The 20,971-nt window shown below is 41.4% G+C and overlaps 2 protein-coding genes across 12 annotated transcripts in view; both read left to right on the plus strand.

Moving 5' to 3' along the window:
* The first annotated feature begins 1,300 nt into the window (after window positions 1–1,300).
* On the plus strand, window positions 1,301–13,458 carry LOC147217576 (LITAF domain-containing protein-like). Of its 3 annotated transcripts, none has more exons than XM_086175540.1 (5): window positions 1,301–1,376; window positions 10,896–11,037; window positions 11,211–11,252; window positions 12,298–12,442; window positions 12,555–13,458. In XM_086175540.1, the coding sequence occupies exons 2-5, from the start codon at window positions 10,905–10,907 to the stop codon at window positions 12,658–12,660; spliced, it is 426 nt and encodes a 141-aa protein (XP_086031666.1). In that variant the 5' UTR covers window positions 1,301–1,376; window positions 10,896–10,904; the 3' UTR covers window positions 12,661–13,458. The 3 variants fall into 3 exon arrangements, with proteins under 3 accessions (XP_086031666.1, XP_086031667.1, XP_086031664.1); XM_086175541.1 differs by lacking the exon at window positions 1,301–1,376 and adding an exon at window positions 7,532–7,907; XM_086175538.1 differs by lacking the exon at window positions 1,301–1,376 and adding an exon at window positions 9,729–9,886.
* A 716-nt stretch (window positions 13,459–14,174) lies between these two features.
* Window positions 14,175–20,971, plus strand: part of spag9a (sperm associated antigen 9a) — a 28,193-nt gene continuing 21,396 nt past the window's right edge. For 6 of the 9 annotated variants that reach the window (XM_086175531.1, XM_086175529.1, XM_086175532.1 and 3 more), the window contains exons 1-5: window positions 14,200–14,647; window positions 17,854–17,974; window positions 19,544–19,614; window positions 19,720–19,808; window positions 19,935–20,085. In XM_086175531.1, coding sequence (XP_086031657.1) covers window positions 14,348–14,647; window positions 17,854–17,974; window positions 19,544–19,614; window positions 19,720–19,808; window positions 19,935–20,085 — 732 coding nt within the window. In that variant the 5' untranslated portion in view covers window positions 14,200–14,347. Of the gene's footprint in view, window positions 14,648–17,853; window positions 17,975–19,543; window positions 19,615–19,719; window positions 19,809–19,934; window positions 20,086–20,971 lie in introns of all 9 variants that reach the window. The other 3 variants (XM_086175535.1, XM_086175536.1, XM_086175537.1) reach the window with 1 other exon arrangement.

The following is a 20,971-nucleotide window of genomic DNA, read 5'->3' on the forward strand; positions in this document are numbered from 1 at the left end:
TCACGATGTTCACAGAGAACCTCGACTGTGTCAAGCTTCTACAGAACCTAGTGTTCTGCGGACACAGCCGGTCACTGCAAACCAACTTTCTCAATTTTAACCACAACCAAAAAAAGATTATGCACTTACTTCAGAGACTGACTCTAGTCAGTATAAAAATCTCTTTGAAGTAAGAACACACACACCAGTGCACTCTACTTTCTTTTCTTCAGGGCTAAAAGTATAAACCTCTACTTTCTTTCTACGGAAAAAGTATAAACCTCAACTTTCTTTCTACGGAAAAAGTATAAACCTCAACTTTCTTTCTACGGAAAAAGTATAAACCTCACCTACTTTCTTTTCATGGACAAAAGTATAAACCATACTCAGTGTGTTAATTTGGTGAATCCTCCTCGGCCTCCTCGGTCCGGTCGGATCCCGTCAATGCAGCGATGGCAGGTGTAAAGAGGAAGTTCTAACCACCGGCCAGGTAGAGAATTCACTCCCGGGTCTTTCTCTCAGATCATCAGATCTGGCTGTCGACAGACTTCGGCGTGTCCTCCTCCACCAGCCACTTCATCGGATGTGTTGGGATCCGGGTCACGGCATCAATTTTTGTTGGAGAGTAATTCTAATTCATGCTGGTCTAAGTTAAAACCTGTAAAGAGGAGACTGAGGTTATCATAAGAAATAACACAGTCAAGCGACTATTCTTTTGAGCTCTGCAGAGGGGGAGACTCAGCGCGCTCTTTGGAGCCAAGATCCAGAGAATCCCACCGGGTTCCTCCTTGCTCGGCTTTTTATTGTGTGAAAGTGTTTATTTACATAACAACATTCATTGGATAGTATAGTTCATGCATATGTTAAGTTGTCCAGGATGATATACAGGGGTGGGCAGGTTTCTCTCCAGAAGTGTTTATCCTCGTTTAGATTTACGTTTACGGGGGGTAGGTTCTTATCTAAAGATGTTTAAGACCATTGGAATCTTGGAGGGCCCAATTCTTGTTAGAGGACAAAGGTCTTTTGTGCTCTAGCATGTCCGGCTAACTTCATGTGAGTAGTCGAAATAACATAGTTATAGAAATAGAGAGAAAACTCAAACAAAAGTGGTTGAAGCTGAAAAGGGAGGAGTGTTGCATGGTTTTCAGGGAGGAGTTGAGAAAGGGTCTGGGTGGTCAGGGAGAGCTTCCAGATGATTGGACAACTACAGCTAACGTTATCAGGGAGATAGGTAGGAGAGTACTTGGTGTATCATCTGGAAGGAAAGTAGATAAGGAGACTTGTTGGTGGAATGAGGAAGTGAGGAGTATATACAGAGAAAGCGGTTAGCAAAGAAGAAGTGGGATACTGAGAGGATTGAGGAGAACAGACAGGAGTACAGGGAGATACAGCATAAGGTAAAGATAGAGATAACAAATGCAAAACAAAGGGGGTACAATGACTTGTATGCTCGGTTTGACCTCAAGGAGGAAGAAAATGATTTATACAGCATGGCAAAAGACAGATAAAGATGGAAAAGATGTACAACAGGTCCGGGTGACTAAGGACAGAGAGGGAAATGTATTGACAGATGCTAGTGATGGGAAGATGGAAAGAGTACTTTGAAGAGCTGATAAATGTGGAAAATGAAAGAGAGGCAAGGGTAGAAGAGGGGGCTATTCTAGACCACAAAGTAGCAGAGATTAGTAAAAGTGAAGTGAAGAAGGCATTGAAGAGGATAAAGAGTGCAAAGGCAGTTGGTCCTGATGATATACCTGTGGAGGTGGTGAAGTGTCTAAGGGAGGCAGCAGGAGAGTTTCTGACTCGATTATTCGACAGGATCTTACAGAGTGAGAAGATGCCTGAAGAATGGAGACAAAGTGTTATGGTGGCCATTTTTAAGAGTAAGGAGGATGTGCAGAATTGCGGCAATTATAGAGGGATAAAGTTGATGAGCCATACAATGAAGTTATGGGAAAGAGTAGTGAAAACTAGACTGAGAGCAGAAGTCAGCAGTTGTGAACAGCAGAATGGCTTCATGCTAACAGATGCAGTATTTGCTCTGAGAATGGTGCAAAGAAGGCCAGAATGAGATGCATTGTGTTTTTGTAGACCTAGAAAAAGCATATGACAGGGCGCCAAGAGAGGAATGTTGAATGTTCGCTGTGAGACAGTGGTGAGGTGTGCTGTAGGAGTCACAGAGAAGTTCAAGGTGGAGGTGGGACTCCATCAGGGATCAGCTCTGAGCCCCTTCTTGTTTGCAGTGGTGATGGACAGGCTGACAGATGAGGTTAGACAGGAATCTCCATGGACCATGATGTTTGCAGATGACATTGTGATCTGTTGTGAGAGCAGAGAACAGGTTAAGTAAAATCTAGTGAGGCGGAGGTATGAGCCGAAAAGGAGAGGAATGAAGGTTAGTGGCAGCAAGGGAGAATATATGTGTGTGAATGAGAGGAACTCGGGTGGAACGGTGAGGCTACAGGGAGTGGAGATCAAGAAGTTGGAGGATTTCAGGTACTTGGGGTCAACAGTTCAGAGCAGCGAAGAGTGTGGAAAAGAGGTGAAGAGACGGGTTCAAGCAGGTTGGAATGGGTGGAGAAAAGTGTCAGGGGTACTATGGGATGGAAGACTATCAGCCAGAATAAAAGGAAAGGTGTACAAGACAGTGGTGAGACCAGCAATGCTGTATGGACTAGAAACAGTGACAATAACGAAAAGACAGGAGGAAGAGCTAAAGGTTGCAGAAATGAAGATGCTAAGGTTCTCTTTGGGAGTGACAAGGATGGATACGAAATGCACGTTAGATGTTTTGTAGAGAAGGTCAGAGAAGCCAGGCTGAGATGGTTGGGTCATGTACAGAGCAGGGATAGAGAATATATTGGTAGACAGATGCTGGATTTGGAGCTGCCAGGCAGGAGGTCTGGAGGAAGACCAAAGAGAAGATTTATGGACGTAGTGAGAGAGGATATGAAGGCAGTTGCTGTGAGAGAGGAGGATACCGAGTTAACCAGTCTCCGTCCAACCACCCACTTCTTGTTCCCATGACCTTTCCAGGACCTTTGTACATATTTTTTAGCCCTAACCTTCATGCATTCTTTATGTCTTTATGTTTTTCACATCCGGGCACAATGACTTTTCAGTATGTATCAGTCTCGAACACATAGGTTAGTGTAAGCTCTTTGTGTGGTGGCATCATGGGGCGACAGACATTGTCTTATTTGTATCTGAATCGTCCTTTGTTTTAGGTGTATTTATTTTAGATTGAGACTTTCCATTCACCCTTACCCGCATTTCTTATGTTGTAACCTTTTTGCATATAAAGTAGATGCATCATATATTTTAGACACCACAAATGGAATACAATTTTATCAACTTGGACATGTATTACAGTATTTATTTTTGGGCCCTGCTCAATTCATATAAGGGTGACTCATATTTTGCAGCAGTTTTCAGTGGTTTAATCTGGTCCTTCTTTTTCTTTCGACTTTTACCTTCAGGTGTTGCCACAGCGAATCAACCTTATCCATCTAACCCTATTCTCTCACACCAACTCTTCTTCTTCTTCTTCTTCTTTCGGCTTTTCCCGTCAGGGGTCGCCAAAGCGAGTCAACTTTCTCCATCTAACCCTATTCTCTGTATCTTCCTCTCTCACACCAACTACCTTCATATCCTCTCTCACTACATCCATTAATCTTCTCTTTGGTCTTCCTCTAGTATGGGGGTGGGCAAACTACGGCCTGCGGGCCACATCTGGCCCATTGGTCTTTTTAATCCGGCCCGCCAAAGATTGGTACAGAATTCATACTTGATATAAATGATTGAATCGATGAATGTGGGCGCTCAAACAGGAGATTATTTTGTTTTCGGAGCTGCTTGAGAACACTTGAGAATTTTCCTGAGCTGAATCACAGATTGGCTTTGTGATTTAGCCTTTACTGTGGACATACTGACACAAATGAATGAGCTGGACGTGACGCAACAAGGGAAAAACCGGTTTGTGCATGAAATGCAAGCAAACGTCAGAGCCTTCAAAACCAAGCTGGTTTTATTTTCAAAGCAAATGTCAGACAATGGTCAGACAAATGTCAGACGGGACAGATATGTACTGTCAACAAATGTGTTTTTTTTATTTTATATGTATCGTGTCTTATGCTGAACCAGCCCCTAAATTTTCAATGCGGCCCCTGAGCCAAAAAGTTTGCCCACCCCTGCTCCAGACCTCCTGCCTTGAAGTACCTCTCCCAGCATCCATCTACCAATATATTCACTATCCCTCCTCTGTAAATGACCCAACCATCTCAGTCTGGCTTCTCTGACCTTCTCTCCAAACATCTACTGTGCTGTTCCTCTGATAGACTCATTCCTGATCCCATCCATCCTCATCACTCCCAAGGAGAAGCCCAACATCTTCATCTCTGACTGTCATATCCGGTCCAATGTATTGTTAAATCTTTGTTTTCATTGTTGTTCTTTAAAATACAAGCTATTTCATTCGTTTTTTTGTTTGGTTAGATGATGATTTCTGCTTACCTTTTGCAATGGCCAAAAAAAACAGCAATATTTTCCTTTAAAGGCTTTTTTTAAAGTCCCTTGCCAATGCAACTATAGCATTATTCTTACTTGGTTTTATTGCAAGAATTTTCATTTTTGATATTTGAAATACATTTTTGTAGAACGCTGCATTTACTATATTATTATTTCCATCAGTTCAATTTACTTGCTTGATTTGGTCATGATTGGAGACTGTTTTCCTCTTAGAATGTAATAGATGTTTGCATCTTTGCAGATATCTTCTTTTGCAGAATCCATTCATCATGATTTGGCAAAATAGGGGGCCCCCAACCAGCATCCTGCATAGGGCCCTCACAAAGCCATTAACTGAGACGACTCGCTCAGTTGACGCAATGGCATAACCATCTCTGTTACCATCTTAGGTAACTAAACTGGTCTGTTTAGTAATAATGGCAAGTATCTCACGGCAACCCCTGTACAGGCGTGAATTTGCGCCTCTGCCTCTCCCAGTATTGACACCAATCCTCTGTTCTGCCGATGTTTGGTTCCCCTGTCTGCTCACTGCTTTGTAAAGATTAGATTAAACTTTATTGTCTTTGAAAATTAGAGGAGTCACCAATGGAAAATACATTTTCATGTTGCATATATATGTAGTTCGTTATATAGTTAATTTGCTGTGGCAACCCTTGAAGGGAGCAGCTGACGGAAAAATATCAATGTAATTATGATGGTTGCAGAACAAATGGAAAAACATTCTCTATCCCCCTATCATGACAAACATGATAATACCACGGCATAAATGAGGTGCTCTTATTGTACTCCAGTTGCTTGGCATGGTAATGGGAATGGAATGGGAAAAAAATACTTCTGTATATTATAGTTGCATTATTTACAGGTATATTATGTGCCACACCCAAATGAGAGAGATTAGCTTAAAGTGATGTCATACAAGGGAAACCAGGCCAAGCGGTAAAACTCCCACACTAACAGATAGCAGAGGTCCATTTGCCCTTCATGTATGTCCGTAAATCTGTCTTCAACCACTTTTCTGAACCAGTGGGAATTCAGTGTCATCACCCAGCGATAAGCAAGTCGATAACAGAACAACTCCTCAGTGCCAAAGAAGAACTGACTGCATTCCTCAGCTGCTGTACACGTAAATCCATTTAAGGTGTGCTACAACATTTACCACTGTTGGTCAGCTTTATGTTTGGAAACTTTGACAAGGAATGAAAGAAATCATTGTCAATGGGGAAAATGAGAATCAGGGGACTTTGCCGGTTTTGTCAAATCAATTAGTTGCTCCTTGAGATCTTTGCTTCCATCTGGTGGCTCCAGTTAGAGATCAGTCCAACTCCCAATATTTCCCAATTGCGAAGCCCTGTTAAAAATTCATTACCACCGGGTTATGACCTTTAACATTTCCAGCGCTACTGTTATATATCCATCCATGGTCCTCCACTTATCCGGTGTCAGGTTGCAGGGGCAGCAGCTGAAGCAGAGAGGCCGAGGCTTTCCTCTCCCTCACCACTTGGTCCAGCTCTTCCAGGGGAATCCAAAGGCATCCCAGGCTAGCCGAGAAACATAGTTCCCGTTAATATGATAGAGAATTAACATTGTCGACACGGCACAGAGTCATATGATCATTCACCAAAGACCAAGAGTCTTTGGGAATGGTGCTGATGAGGGACTTGTTGAGGAGATGGCCTGAGGGAACAAAATATTCATATGTTTGGTGGTTTCGGTCCTGATGGACCTGTACCTGGGGCCTGATCGGAAGCTTGTGATAAGGCGGTGAGCTGGTAGTGATGGGTCTCCTCCAAGCCTTCTAGCCCACTGCCTGGATCTGCGATTGTGCAGAATATTTACCCGGTTCCTGTTGGTGGTCCATGAGATGACTGGCTGTTTGCACGAGCATTCCAGTCTGTGCTGGGTGTGGGCAGGGGATGCAGGGTACCACACAGTAATGGAGCAGGCAACCCCAGCATCCTTATACCAATATATTCACTTTCCTGCTCTGTACATGACCCAACCATCCCAGTCTGTCTTCTCTGACCTTATCTGCAAAACATCTAATATGTGCTGTCCCTCTGATGGACTTATTCCTGATCCTATCTGTCCTAGTCGTTCCCAAAGAAATCCTCAATATTTTCCTCTTTGCTCCCTCCAGCTCTGCTATCTGTCTTTTCCTCAGTGCCACTGTCTCTAAACCATACAGCATCATTGCCACTGTCTTGAATGCCCTTCCTTTCACTATGGCTTATACGCTTTTGTCGCACACCCTCACTCTTTTTTCCACCCAGTCTAACCTGCTTGAATGCATTTCTTCAAGTCTCTTAAAAGATCAATCCGCACCCTTTAAATCACCTGGAGAGATCCATAACCAAAGCCAGGCCACTGCGACTATAGCCTCAACTGGTTTCACTCTTTGCGAAAAAACTCGCTCATCAACATGACCAGGCATCTCAAGTTAGACCGATGCCCAACCACAAGACTCTTGGATGAGAAGGCAACTTCTTCAAGAGAAAGTAAGAGGATGAGGTGTCGAACCTGCCCACCAAAGGACATTAAAACATATAGTGTGCTGCAGATGTATAAGATATATTTAAAAATTCTGTGCGCTTGCATACTGTTTTACACGACATGTTGAGAGTGAAGGATGTGGAGGTGTGCACATTTTCATAATTGAATTATCCACATTGAAAACTGACTGCCAGTGTCTGCGTCTAGCGCAATGCTCCAGATATAATGACTGGTAGATTTGTATGTCCTGTGACATTTCAGAATTGTGAAACTCACCCTGACTGTCATGAGGCTCTCACGTGTTTTACTCGTGTTAAAAAAATGCAACGATCACACCCACTGTTCCAGACAAACTGCTTGGATTTGAGCATGACTTTATAAAAACATAACATGTTTTGACAAAAGACTGTGAAAAATCATCAGAAGGAAATTAAATATGGGATCATATCCAAGATTTCAAATCCATAAATAACAAATGAATGATGTTTACTGGCTGGTAAGAGTGAATCCATTCAGACCACTCCAGTCCAACCTCTCTCGCAAGGCCTGGTTCCTGGTTCCAAGCTGTGCGTCAAGGTGAGTCTGACTATATTTAGCTGAAACGTCTCAGCCTCACGCACCAGCTGAGGTTCCTTCCTCATCCGAGTGGCATCATTCCAAGTTCCTTAAGCCAGCTTCTGAGTGCAGCAGATCAAACCACCAAGGCACCACACTTCAGACACCACCTGGCTCACATCACAACCGACACTCCCCTTGGCCCCCCCTGAGGGTGGTGAGCCCAAGGGAAGGAGGACCCGCATTGACCTCCCCGGCCGAGCCCAATTGGTGTTGGCCGAGCCACCGGGCACTCACCATGCAGCCCTGTCCCTGGGCTTGGCTCAAGCAATTTGTCCCCAGTTACCCATGTCCAGGTAAGGGAAAACCAGATGCATTTATTGTTTTCATCTTTGGGCCCCTCTGAGCCATGCTTTGTCTGATCCCTCATTTGTTTGACTTGGGTGACCCTCCCTCCATCGGCTCACTGGGATGTGCAAACCCCTCCTTCACGATAAGGTGGTGACCGGAGAGTGGTCGTCCTTGGAACCGAGCATCGATTCCCGACTTCTCCAATGGCTGTTGAAGTGTTGCTGAGAGAGATACTGAAACCCTAGCTGCTCCCCTGGTGCTGCTCGGTAGCTGCCTTCTACTCGTGGTTCATCCACGATGGGTTAAATGCACGGGTCGAATTTCACTGATGTATAACTGAAAGTGGCACTAAAGGTCTTTCCTCTTCTTCTAAATTCCATGGATGTTTACCGTTTTCTTGTGCTTTTGGTCTGAACCCAATCTGTTGAAACAGAATTGTTCGTGGCATCAACCTTTCGATGATCATGGTCATTTGTTAGTTGGATGTTCTATGAGAGAAGCGTCCATTAGAGATTAACAAAATGATTTGATACGGTGCATTAACGTAACATATTTCATGTATGATCTTAATGCAGTCCCAGTGAGACGCAATCAGTGGCAATCCATAAATGCACAGGGCTTTGCCAGGAAGGGAGATATGAACCCACCATCAGTGGAAAAGGGCATGTTCAATCTTTTGGAGATGGTTTGGGCATGTGCTGAGGAGTTGATAGTGAATAAATAGGTTGAAGGATGCTGACGTTGGAAACTGCCAGGCAGAAAGCCAAAAGGAAGATCTTATATGAGATCTTTTTCATCATGGGATGAAAGAGATGTGAGGAAAGAGGTTGCAGAGGATAGGGCTAGATGATTAACTGTGGTGACCCTGGAAAGAAAAAAATGTTAATGCATGCGAGTTACCTGGGGTGTTGAAGGGTCCCGGCAGAAATGCCTACATTGGGGCTCCCAGTGAAGCAATTTCAAGGCATTTGGCTGAAAGAGCTGCCCATCAGTCACAGCTCGTTGTGCAGAGGGTGGGAAGGATTGTCCAGGATGGCTCCCAGTTTGTCCTTCACCCTCCCCACTGCCACCGATTGAAGATGATCCAGGTTCCCTCTTGACATAGTCAGTTTCTACTAAAGGGGTAGAATGGCACAAACTGTTTAACTAAGGATGTAAGCAATTTTGCCAGAGGTGGTTAGCATCATGAGGAGATGATTAAGGCAAAAAAAAAAAAAAATTGTAAAAAAATGACTAAGGCAATTATTTTAAGAGGGTGACAATTTACTGTATGTGGTAGTTAGTCAAATGACCAAGGGAATTCAAGTATATAAAGTATATGTGTGTATATATATATGTATATATATGTGCAAGGGAGTCTGTAATGTTGGGGTTGTATTTAAATGCTGTGTATATGTTAGTACAAACCACTGTAAGGGAGACAGATTGATAGTCTGCCAAATAGGTCTAGTCGCACACGGTGAGGAAGTTTATGAGGACGTGAAAAGCGACTCAACAAGGTTTTTTTCTTCTCATACAGCTTTCCCTTATCAGATGTATAAATGACTGGGACATTGTTAAAATTTTCTGAATTTATGATCTACATGTAAACGGACTTTTTGAGGAAGTGAAAAACTAGATGGGGCTAAAGTATAACGTTCTTGTCATATATAATGTCATATTCCAGGATTCCTTTCTTTTGTTCTAAGCAAACTCCACTCCCTCTGGCTTTTTACTCATTCCTTGTTCAAACATCATTAAAGTAAACTACAATACCACTACAAACATTCCACTCTGACGGAACTAGTGACGTGAATGATGGGAGGAGACCAGCACAGATAACGAAGAAGGCAGTACAACTAGATTGCCCATCATCATTAGTTGCTGAACCTTTTACAGATTCTTTCCTGCTTCTATCAGTCTAACTATATTTTGCCAGAACTCAGGATTAAGCAGCTTCACATCAACAGCTCTTAAGTCATTCTTTTTGTATCAAAAGTCCAAGGTAGGTACATTTCAGTAATTGTTTTTGTTATATAACACTACTCACTGCTGCCATAATGGTGGTAAATGTTGACTGCTGATATTACATATTATTATTGTGATTTCAAAGTTGTATCAAGAAGATGTGGATAATTGTGTTATCGATTTATAATATCTCAAAGTATATTTTTTGAAGTGTTTCTCGATGTAAGGGAAATTAGTTATTCAGTTCTTGATTCAGCAACTAGATTCCAGTCCAATAATACTGTGTGAAATATCATCGAAAGTGGATTTCTTGCTCCCAATAAGTGACAGTTGCGACAGAGTAAAATGTTTAGAATTTTATCGCATCAGGTAATTGTACTTTCTATTTGATACTCAGTGAGGGGAAGCATGTAGTCGATTTAGTGCTATTGTCACATGTGAAACAGGACCATGCATAAAGCTGAATTTCTTGCTCATAAGACACAAGACAGGCTGGAGGGACTGAATGGGTGCATTCATGATAGGAGACAGATTAACAGCAAAGTGAGGCATGACATTCTAGTGTCAATAGAACCCTAAAGAATTCAACATTATTGAATTCATACATGTTGATTACATCGGACTCTTTCTCACAGAGCCTGTTTAGCAAGGAGGGACGATGTCAGAAATAAGATTTGACTTCTATGTAACATAGTTTTAAACAGATGAAAAAAAAGGTGGAATCTTTCACTGAGATGCCCTTTTCCTTCCTCATGTATTACTTTTGCATTTTTCACGCCTCTTTCATCACACTTCAAAACAGACTCACACCCACTTTTTAAGAGGTTGTCTTTTTTTCTTTATGTTGTTTGCCCAGATGCTGTTGCCTCCCTTTGTGCTGACTTTCCACTGACTTTCTCATATTGCTTCATATATCATATGATTTAAAACCAGCCTGACTCATAAGTAATGACTAAGATAAGCTATACTTCATTGATCACCATAGGGGAAATTCTTTTGTTACAGCAGCACAACTATTCAAAAAACATATCCAAATTCTTTCACAGTCTCTGACGATGGAAAAAGGATGTTCACCACAAGAATCAGCGCCACCGTACCCTGGCCCACCTCTGAATTATGGTGGTGAAATGCCTCCACAACCTTATGGATATCCTCCGTCATATCCCCCATCTGCTGGATACCAAGGGGGTTTGTATTTTTGACGATGGATAAATTAAATGATAATCAAATTTAGGTAGCATCAGTTATTCCTCATTTCTACACACATTATTTCAGTCACGTGAGGATATTCTTTAGGTATAAGATTATCGACTATTAAGAAATACTACTTTCTTCTCTGACTAAATCTGTTTAACTCCCAGGTGCTCCTTTCACTCAATCTCAGGTTCCTCCATCCACAGTAGGTGAGTTTACCAAGCATGCATGCAAACAAACACAAAAAGGGTGCAACTAAATACATTTTCAACAAACGGGTTTGAAATGGGGCGACACGGTGGTGCAGCGGTTAGTGCTTCGGTCTCACGGCACAAACGACCATGGTTCCTTCCTGTGTTGTTTGCATTTTGTCTCACCATGTCTACTTGGGTTTCCTCTGAGGTCTCTGGTTTCCTCCCACAATCCAAAAACATGCAGGTTAATAAGAGAAAATTACCCCGAATGAATGAGTAAGTGAATGGTTGACTGGCAACCAGTCCAGGGTGTACCACGCCTCTCGATGACAGCTGGAGTAGGCTCCAGCATCCCCTGCAACCCTGAGTGCAGGATAAGTGGAAGAGGATGAATGGATGGTTTGAAATGCCTGTGACTAAAAGTACCAGACTACATGGTGACACTCTTCCTTAGCCATAATGACCTGCATGGCATACTCAAATTATTTTTGAATTGCCATCATTTTTGAATGGTGTTTGGGGGTTTTGAAGAGGAATATGTATCATAACTAGTCACTTCTCTGTGTACACATTGGTTACATTTAACATGTATTAGATTTATTGTCATTATGGAAGCATTACAAACAAAATTTTGTAGACACTTGGCTTGACTCAAATTATAAATAGACATTGTATGTGCACAGCAGATTACAAACATATAAAAGTAGATGGTAGCAGTAAAAACAGGGATGATAGCAACAGAAAGAAACCTCTAGGTACAAATACATGAGCCATGACAGACAAAATGCAGCAAAAACTGGAGGCGTTGAGGGCGGGTTGTGACCCTTCCTTTGTGCGCTCTGACTCATTAAAACAGAACTGAAACTCTGTATTTGAGAGCTATAGTTGTAACCCGAAAAGATGAAGAAAATCAAATGCTGTGATGTGACTTTAGATAAGCAATTATGGAGAAGGATTAACTTCACTTTCGATGTTTATTATAGTGAAGAAATCACCTACCGTATATTCATGAATTTTTAGCTCATATTCAGGTGACATGTCTTGCATTGATCATTTTTAGTGACTCATGTGGTGGTAACACCTTCACTTCATGACGTCCCGGGACAAACTGTGTGTCCCCACTGCCAGCAGACAGTAATTACACAAACCAGTCACGAAACAGGCATCTTGACGTGGGCTATCTGTGGTGGCCTCGCTGTCTTCGGGTAATTCTCTTTGTTTCTCATTTAAGAGAGGAACCACAAATCTGACGATACATGGAAAAATGATACAATTCAGGGTTATGTTCTTCTTTTACAAATGTCTTTTGACTTTCAGGTGTTTCCTCTGTTGCTGTATCCCATTCTGCATTGATGCTTGTAAGGATGTGAAGCATTGCTGTCCAAACTGCCGGAGAATAATTTTCATTTACAAGAGAATGTGAAATCACCTGGTCAGTGAATGGAGGAAAAGCCTATTCACATGATAAGAATACTTCAACATTTCCAAGTTATTAGATGTTGATTTTCTGTGTCAGCAATGGTGAAATATTGTAACCACAGTGTAACAGCAGATGGCATCGGTCACTTGTATGATTAAATGATGGGTGCACACGTCTGCATATCTAACTTCCATACATGAAGTCTAACTACAATAAGACTCCGGCAACAACATATGTGCAAAAACCTTACATTTACTCAAGCCAGCCAAATTTCTGCTCCGATCTGTGTACTCATACCTGTAATCCTTTGTGTAAATTTTCCATTTTTGTGTTGTCCCAAACTATTGCATCCTCCTGACCTGCTTGTTGCAATTAAGGATACCACAATGCATCAATAATATCATTTTGATTATTTAGAAATGTATAGGAACACAATCTTAGATTATTTGCCCATTATTTTATCTTGTTTGAATGTTTATCTTCATTTCATTTTCTTCAAACTTCCTGTACTGCACAGATAGTGGAAACAGCAAATATGTTTCTATTTAGGGTTACTTCGTTATAATGGATAATTAATACACATCTGGGGTACAACTGCTTTTACATACCTGTTTGTTATATATGTTTGAATCGAATAGATGTACTTTGTGAACTATGTATACCACTGTGAATTTTATGTAAGCCTTATCACAAAAAATACATAATCTCCATGAAAATTATCAAGAATATATGACGCTGCATCGTTTTGTACGGTCATTTTCTTTCACTTTGTGTAAATCATAATAAAACTAAATATTTCTATATTTTCTACATTTGCTTGTTTGTGGTGGATTGACATAAAATACCTTGAATTCGAGCATTTTCTCAAAATAACAGACTGAACTTAATTCAGCTATCACGACAAATTCACCCCGAAAATCATAAAAGGGGGTAACTTTTGCTAAATGGGTCAATTTTTGAGCACAAAATGTCAATTTAATGCGTACTTTAAGCTACTTTACCAGCCAAAACAATGCAAGTAGTGATGTAAATTAAGTACAATTAAAAATAGCATACAACGTAATGGCGCAAACTGTTAGCATGGACGTGATTGTTAGGATAGCCGTAGCTAGGTCACGTGACCTCGTCAGTAACTCAGCTGTTGTCGCGGTGCTTTCAGGGAAATTGGAAAAGGGTTGGAAAACAACCTAAACGGCAACACAAAGGACTGAAAATCACTCCTGATTTTATGCTAGACTAATGTAAATTGCACAAATACCACGCGAGCTATTATTTTTTCGACCTGATAAACGAACTAATTTTTCTGCCCTGCAGATGTGATCAAGAAATTTCAGTCTGTATGTCTCAAATAGGCTATGGCTTACTTCTTATTTGGTAGGCGAACGCATTATTTTGTTTTTTTTAGGCACGGTATTACATCTTTTCATTCTAGTAAAATGAAAATGAAAATAATAAAAAATAAAAAAAAGAAAATCGTCCGTGGAAAGGGGATCCCGATTTTTTTGTGTGTTCCTGAATGCAGCATGGGACAAGTAAGGAAAAGAGATCCACGTAGCGTCTTGCATTGTAACAGTCCAGCCTTGTCATGCTCTCAATGTATCCCGTTATTTCTCAATAAGTGAATTACCGTGTCATAGTGGCGGCATAACGCGGGATAATCCCGATTGTTGGAAAGTTGGGGACAAAAAAAATGGAGCTGGAAGACGGAGTTGTGTACCAGGACGACCCGGGGACATCAGCGATGATGTCTGAGCGGGTATCGGGCCTGGCTAACTCCATCTACCGCGAGTTCGAGAGGCTCATCGGTAAATACGACGAGGACGTGGTGAAGGAGCTGATGCCGTTGGTCGTAGCCGTCCTAGAAAACCTGGACTCGGTGTTCGCGGAGAACCAGGAGCACGAAGTGGAACTGGAGCTACTGAAGGAGGACAACGAGCAGCTCATCACCCAGTACGAGCGGGAGAAAGCGCTGAGGAAACACGCCGAAGAGGTACGGTTCGGTTCGGGACCGGAACCGGAGAAGGGAACCGGGATCCCGTTGGGAAGGCGTGGACGCGTTGTTTGTTTGTTTCTTTTTCTTTTTTTTTTTTTTCCTCAATATAGTCGACACGTGATCGGGCAGCATCCCGTTAGCGCTGTAAACAACACCAGCGTCGGACCTTCGACTTGGCCCTCTCGGTTCTCGGTGACCCCACGTCACGTCCCCGTTACCCCTAGAAGGGGAAGCTGCTTATCGACCTCCCCGTCCTCTCCAAAAAACACGCAAAACTTTTATTACAAAATAATTACGACTGACAATCTACTATCAGCCGAGTCATCACGTCAGGGACCCATGAAAGCGTGACTAATGGTTCACAGCAGGTGAGATGACTCAGCAGTTTTGGCCATCATTCAAAAATCAAATGGACTGAGAGGAGAATATTAAAAAATAGATAAACGTGTGGGTTATTTGACAGTTTTTTATCAAGACAAATAAAGTATAACTTTCCACTTTTTATTCCAACTTTGCTTTGAATTATACCGACCTCTAAGAAATGCGGTTAAAGGCCAACGCGCTGTGTCTGATTGAAAAGTTAAAACACAACGTTGCTTCTTGAATAGAATCAAAGACCGTCTGCCTCTTTGCAAAGAAAATCCTTTTTTTAGTCTTGCTGATCCAGGAGATATTTGGTACTCTTTTGAAAGCCTTTATTGCCATTGCTTGGAAGTGCAATGAAATTTAAGTGGCTGATTCACCTATGGCAGCAAGAAAAAAAGAAAAAAAACACCCACACATTGCATGTCACACATTCACTCACTTTTAAAATATATTAAAAAACAAATCGCAGTTGAGGTGAACCAAAAATCGCCATCTACAGAAAAACTGTGTTAAACAGTGCAAGATTTAATCGATAATATGATCCCTACTAGAGATATTCATCTTTATTATTATTCTATAAAGCTGAAATATTTAAACTCTCTGACCACTTCACATCTCCACTTATTTCAAATCCTTATTTTCAAACCTTATAAACTACTAAGTAATAACACAATCCAGTCACAACTTAGAATCTGATGTCTGTTTGCCGTTCAAGCAGCACCTAAACATTGACACAATTCCAATAAGAAAGGATCTGTCCGAGTACTTTTTTTCTGGGATAAATGGAATTTGCAGTATTTAATGTGACAAAATGCATTCTTTTACTAATTCAAATATGGCAACAAAAGTAGAACAACTTCATCGCGTTCGTTTAGGATCCACCGTTGTCAAATCTTATTGCAGCAGCCGGACTTTGTTTCGCTCCTTGAAGACTTTCACCTCTCGAACTGGCGGACCCTCCACCAGAAGGAGCCTCTCGGATGCGACGTCTTCAAGAGATGGAATAAAGTCCAGTTTCTGGGATAAGATTTGACTCATATAGAACCTGACCTGGATTGTCACTGAGAACCTTCATGGGATCATGGGTTTTAATCGAGGAGGCTGGTGTGGTTCAGCAAATGTGCTCCTCCGGGGGAGACTACATGAGGAGTGATGCGATTTGATTCGAACCGTCTGTCACGAGCTGCTTCCTTGACCTAGGCCATTTTTACAACAGACAACAGGGCCAGCATGCGGCCAGTCTGTTTGTACACACACTGACGCTGAGGCATTGTGACACCCCAGCACATTAATACTACCATAACTGCACTGCCACAAATGTAAAATACGTATAACACAAATGCACATTTTAAGTTGAAACTGTTGGACTGTTGCAGGGAACTATTCTTTGTCCACATCCCTGAGGAGTGAGCAGGGGTGCACTGAGGGAAGGAGAACAGTATATTAGTTCCAGGTCATGTGACTCTTTGTCACAAAGTAACAGAAAGGGAACGTCCCCCAGCTTTTTTTTCGCCACTTCTTTGTCATGAGTTTTAATGTCAAATCACTTTGTTTAACTCAACCCCCTCCGTTGAATGAAAGAGGGGCGTCATACTTCAGCGTCCAGAAAGGATGAACGCTTCGGCCTTTATTGCGATTTATCAAACCGTGTTATTTTCTGACTGCCCACGGACCGGCAGGTATCTCACCGGTTCTTACGTTGTCAGCCTTGCATTCTCCGATGAAGTGCAAAGACTGTGGCAAGTACAGACAGCTAGGGGATATACCAACATTTTTCAAAATACTGTATTTGTTTTACTGTCCCCCAGACCGTATGGCGCCTCTTGGTAGTTCGACTGCCCACAGAAGAAGATTGGAAACTGAAATGGCAAAAAAAATAGTTCACTGCCACCCACGTTTCAAAACCAGCAGTGGGTTGCAGATGAGCTATAATATCAAAATAATAAGTGAGCAAACATTTAGGGCGGAAATAATGACCCATAATGACCCAACTGTAGGGTCATTTTTTGTGGGTGAAGCTGCATAGGTATACATTTGCCTTATTAAACTAATTGAAATACAGTGACATATATTTAGTACTTCGCAGAGTGCATGGCACGATGAAATTTTGCACGACATGGCAATTATGACATGATTTAATGACATTAAATTACATGTTTTTTTATTTCTTTGTATGTTTCTTGAGATATAAAAATGTGAACTTACCTAATCAAGAAATGTATCCTTTTATTTAACTTTGTATGTTTTGGTAATGATTCAATTTAGTAACACATTTTTTCAATTCATTTTTATAATATTTCTTTATCAGCAAATTAATTGGATTTGTTCAAAAGCTGTGATGGAATATGCTGATTTGAAAGCTATGACCCCAAAAATTCAACAGGAAATTTTCTGGAACGTTTGCTCGCAATAACAGCAACAATTTCAAGAAAATACCCGAAACTGTGAAAGAAATGCTTTAATGGAATAGATACAGATTCCTTAAAAACCAAACTGATAAAAAGTCTGAACATTCGTTTGGCTTTTCTTCTTTACTAAATTATCCGCCAATATCAGCTTCTAAATTATTTAATCAAAGTGTCGGATCCACTTCTGCTGGAAGTTGGTGAACCAGGAGAAATTATACTGACAAGGGCAGAATGATAGATCTGATAAAATAAAAAAAAAGTTATTAGTTTACTGAAAATATTGCGCAATATTATTGTGCAATACTTACGGCACTTCTATCACCAATTGTTTATTGTAAATCTTCTTCCATGATGTCAGCTTTCTTCACACTCACATCTGATCAAGCTCGCTATGTTTGCCTGTGTGTGTGTGTTGATATCTCCGAGTAGAAGTTCATTGAGTTTGAAGATACTCATGAACAGGAAAAGAAGGACTTGCAGAACATTGTGGACAGAATGGAGTCCCACTCCCGGCAACTGGAGCTTAAGGCCAAGAACTACGCAGACCAGAGTGAGTACAAACAGACACACACAGACCATTAAACTGATTTTTTTTATGCTAAAAGCACTGAAATATTTTGAAACAATGGATTTCTTTGTACATCAACATATGTCTCTCTGCCGCAAAATAATTAGAAAAAGAAATTAACAGTTTAACTATTATTTGAAACACTGTAATAAACAATTAATGAATTATCATCAAGTTTGATGGTTTATAAGCCTTGTCCCATGTTACAGAATATTCCGACATTATTTGGTAACTATTTAATAATAAAAACGTGTATGAAAAGTCTCCTGCACTAATTGAATTGAAATCTATCTGTGTCCCTGCTCTGTTCCTCGTAACCTTCTCTCATCGTACCATATAGTTTATGGTCCATTTTATGGCTCGCTGTTCCTCATTTTTCTGACAACATTAGTCACTCATGCGCACTTACACAACCAAACACATTCCCACTGTCTTATTTCTTGCTCTTTGTGAAGAATCCACAATGGGATTATAGGATTTTCTGTTATTTCCATCCTGCTAATGTGCCACTGCATGACTGTCCATCTTCTGGGTGGATTAAGGATTAGAAGCAAGACTCATAAAGTTAGTCTTATCAGAACAGATTCCCGCAGTAACCTGTGGTATCTCGCAGCAAATGGAAATCATTCCTTCATGCAACGCTGCAGAGAGGAAGCGAATGAGACCGCAAAATGAGTGATGGGCTAAACACTGATAGCGCATCAGTTTTTTTTAAACAGTATATCTGTTAAGTCATTTTGTTTTTTCATTCACATTGTCTAGCTGTGAACAAATCAGAGCTCCTCCACAGATGAATTATGAATCATCTACTCCTCGTGTTGCAGCTGCACCACCCTAGCCGTCAACATCCAGAGGAACTTCCTTTCTGGGACAGTTATAAAAATCCATTATAGTAACAAACAGGAAAAGAGCAGCAGTCAGTTTAGTTTTAGTGTAACATAGATTTCTATTCCTAGATAAGAAAGATTAGCCTCACTGTCAGAAGAGCATTATTAAAAAGCCTTGCGCATGTTGGTGTTTAAATCAAACACACATATGGTTGATACAGCAAGAGACTTGATCTTACTTCCCTGTTTGAATTGAAAGAGTCATGATTGAATAGCAAAACTACCCCCCTCCCTCCACGTGCACACTCACACACACACAAGCAGTACTCAGTAATACATCTTGTACAAGCGGCACTAACTGCTGTAATTGATATTTTCCAGACTGTTGCAGTCGCGCTCTGCATGGTTCAGGCTCAAACTGACATGCTAAGAGGAGATTAGGCGCTTTTGTCACTTTATAAATCATCCTGAAATTGAAATGCCTTTAGGGGAGATTACCTTCTGCGCCTCACTGTGCCTGTCAGTTTGGCAGGATTGTGCTGCAATTTGCACATGCAAATAATACTTAACAGATAACAACTTGGTTGACATTTGATTTTTTTTTTTTTATATCAGAAGAGTCTGATTGAAATGTTTCCATTGATGACAAAGCACATTCCCTTTATCGCACCTGGTAATATGACTGCTTTAAACAGAGGAGTGTATTTTGCTTTTTGTTTTCCAGTTAGCAGGTTAGAAGAACGAGAGCTGGAGCTCAAGAAGGAATACAATTCCCTCCATCAGCGACACACAGAGGTAAAGCGGGGAGAGGAAGGAACTGGAGGCTGGTTTGGAAGTGTTATCTTAAACAACATACACATGACATAGAGTCCTCTGGGCTTTTTGCTTTGATTGTTCCAGATGATCCATAATTATATGGAGCATGTAGAGAGGATCAAAATGCAGCAGATCAGTGAGACCTCAGAGTCAAGCAACGGCGGACGAGTCAGGTAAAAGCAAGTGAAAAACAAACATCGTGGCACTAACCCCATCTTTCAAAATCCGCCGAGATACCTCACTGCTATTGTCTGTCAGACAGTAATCACAGATTGGGCTTTTCCTTTATGCTTCTGTAGAAGGGAACGTCCTCTTTCTCTGGGAATCTTTCCGTCATCTGGCGGGGCGTCTCTGATAATCCCAGAAACTCAGGCCAGAGCAGAGACACCCGGCACAGATGGTTGGAGGTTCACCGACCCAACACAGACCCGCTCCAACACCAGCCTCAAGGTGGGTTTGTTGGTGAAACGTTCACGTAAACCTTGTCACAGTTGTTAAAAAACAACTTCTATTTGTGTCAGACGATGTCACATTTTATAATAAGGGATTTGGGGGAAGTGAGATAAAGCTTGACCAAGGCAATAGTATAACCGGTAAATACTTCCAATATCTTGGATTTCTTTCTCCGCTGCAGAGTGTCTTATCTGTCAGCAGTCTAATCCGGCTACTTTTAACAATAATTGCCTCTCAAATGGCTAGAAATATTATTCCTCCACATAGAATAATATATATAATAATCAAGATCAACAATGTTAAAAGTCAGATCCTTAGGACATTTCAGTTGCTATCCCATCCCCTGGCAGAGTGTACCAGCTGCTCTGCAAGTGCCAGATGACAGGGGAATTTTGGCTTTGCCTCCATTTAAAAAAGGAGAGCCTTTGATAAGGTCTGGACGTGCTCGTGCGTATTTTAGTAGGCATTCGACAAAGGCATCTCTATTTTCAGACATCCTCCCCTCTGCCATTGATGAATATGCAAAGTCGTCTGATCACCCGCCACAGCAGTCAGGAGAGATCATTAAAAGGAACCGTTTGAATATTCATAAATGGTAACCATTTTTAGCTTTGACGAGGACCTCGGTGTCATGCTTCGCTTGAATTTCACGCATCACGATGATGCACGTTATTCAAGTCCACGTAAAATGAAAAGCACTGGGTAAGCAGCTCATTGTTTCCACAGATGCCATTTTAACTGGTTCCCTCTTACGGCTAGAATTCAATCTAAATTACTGCACAGAGCAAATAATTTTTAAGGAGATCGTGGGTTATGTTTGTATCAGTGGCAGCGAGGGCCTGCAGGGCGACAATGTTATTTTGTCTCCATCGCTGGGTTTTTG

The sequence above is a fragment of the Fistularia commersonii genome, chromosome 28 (assembly GCF_037954325.1).
Source record: "Fistularia commersonii isolate RoL2024-O1a breed Wild chromosome 28, RoL_Fcom_v1.0, whole genome shotgun sequence".
Classification (NCBI taxonomy): domain Eukaryota; kingdom Metazoa; phylum Chordata; class Actinopteri; order Syngnathiformes; family Fistulariidae; genus Fistularia; species Fistularia commersonii.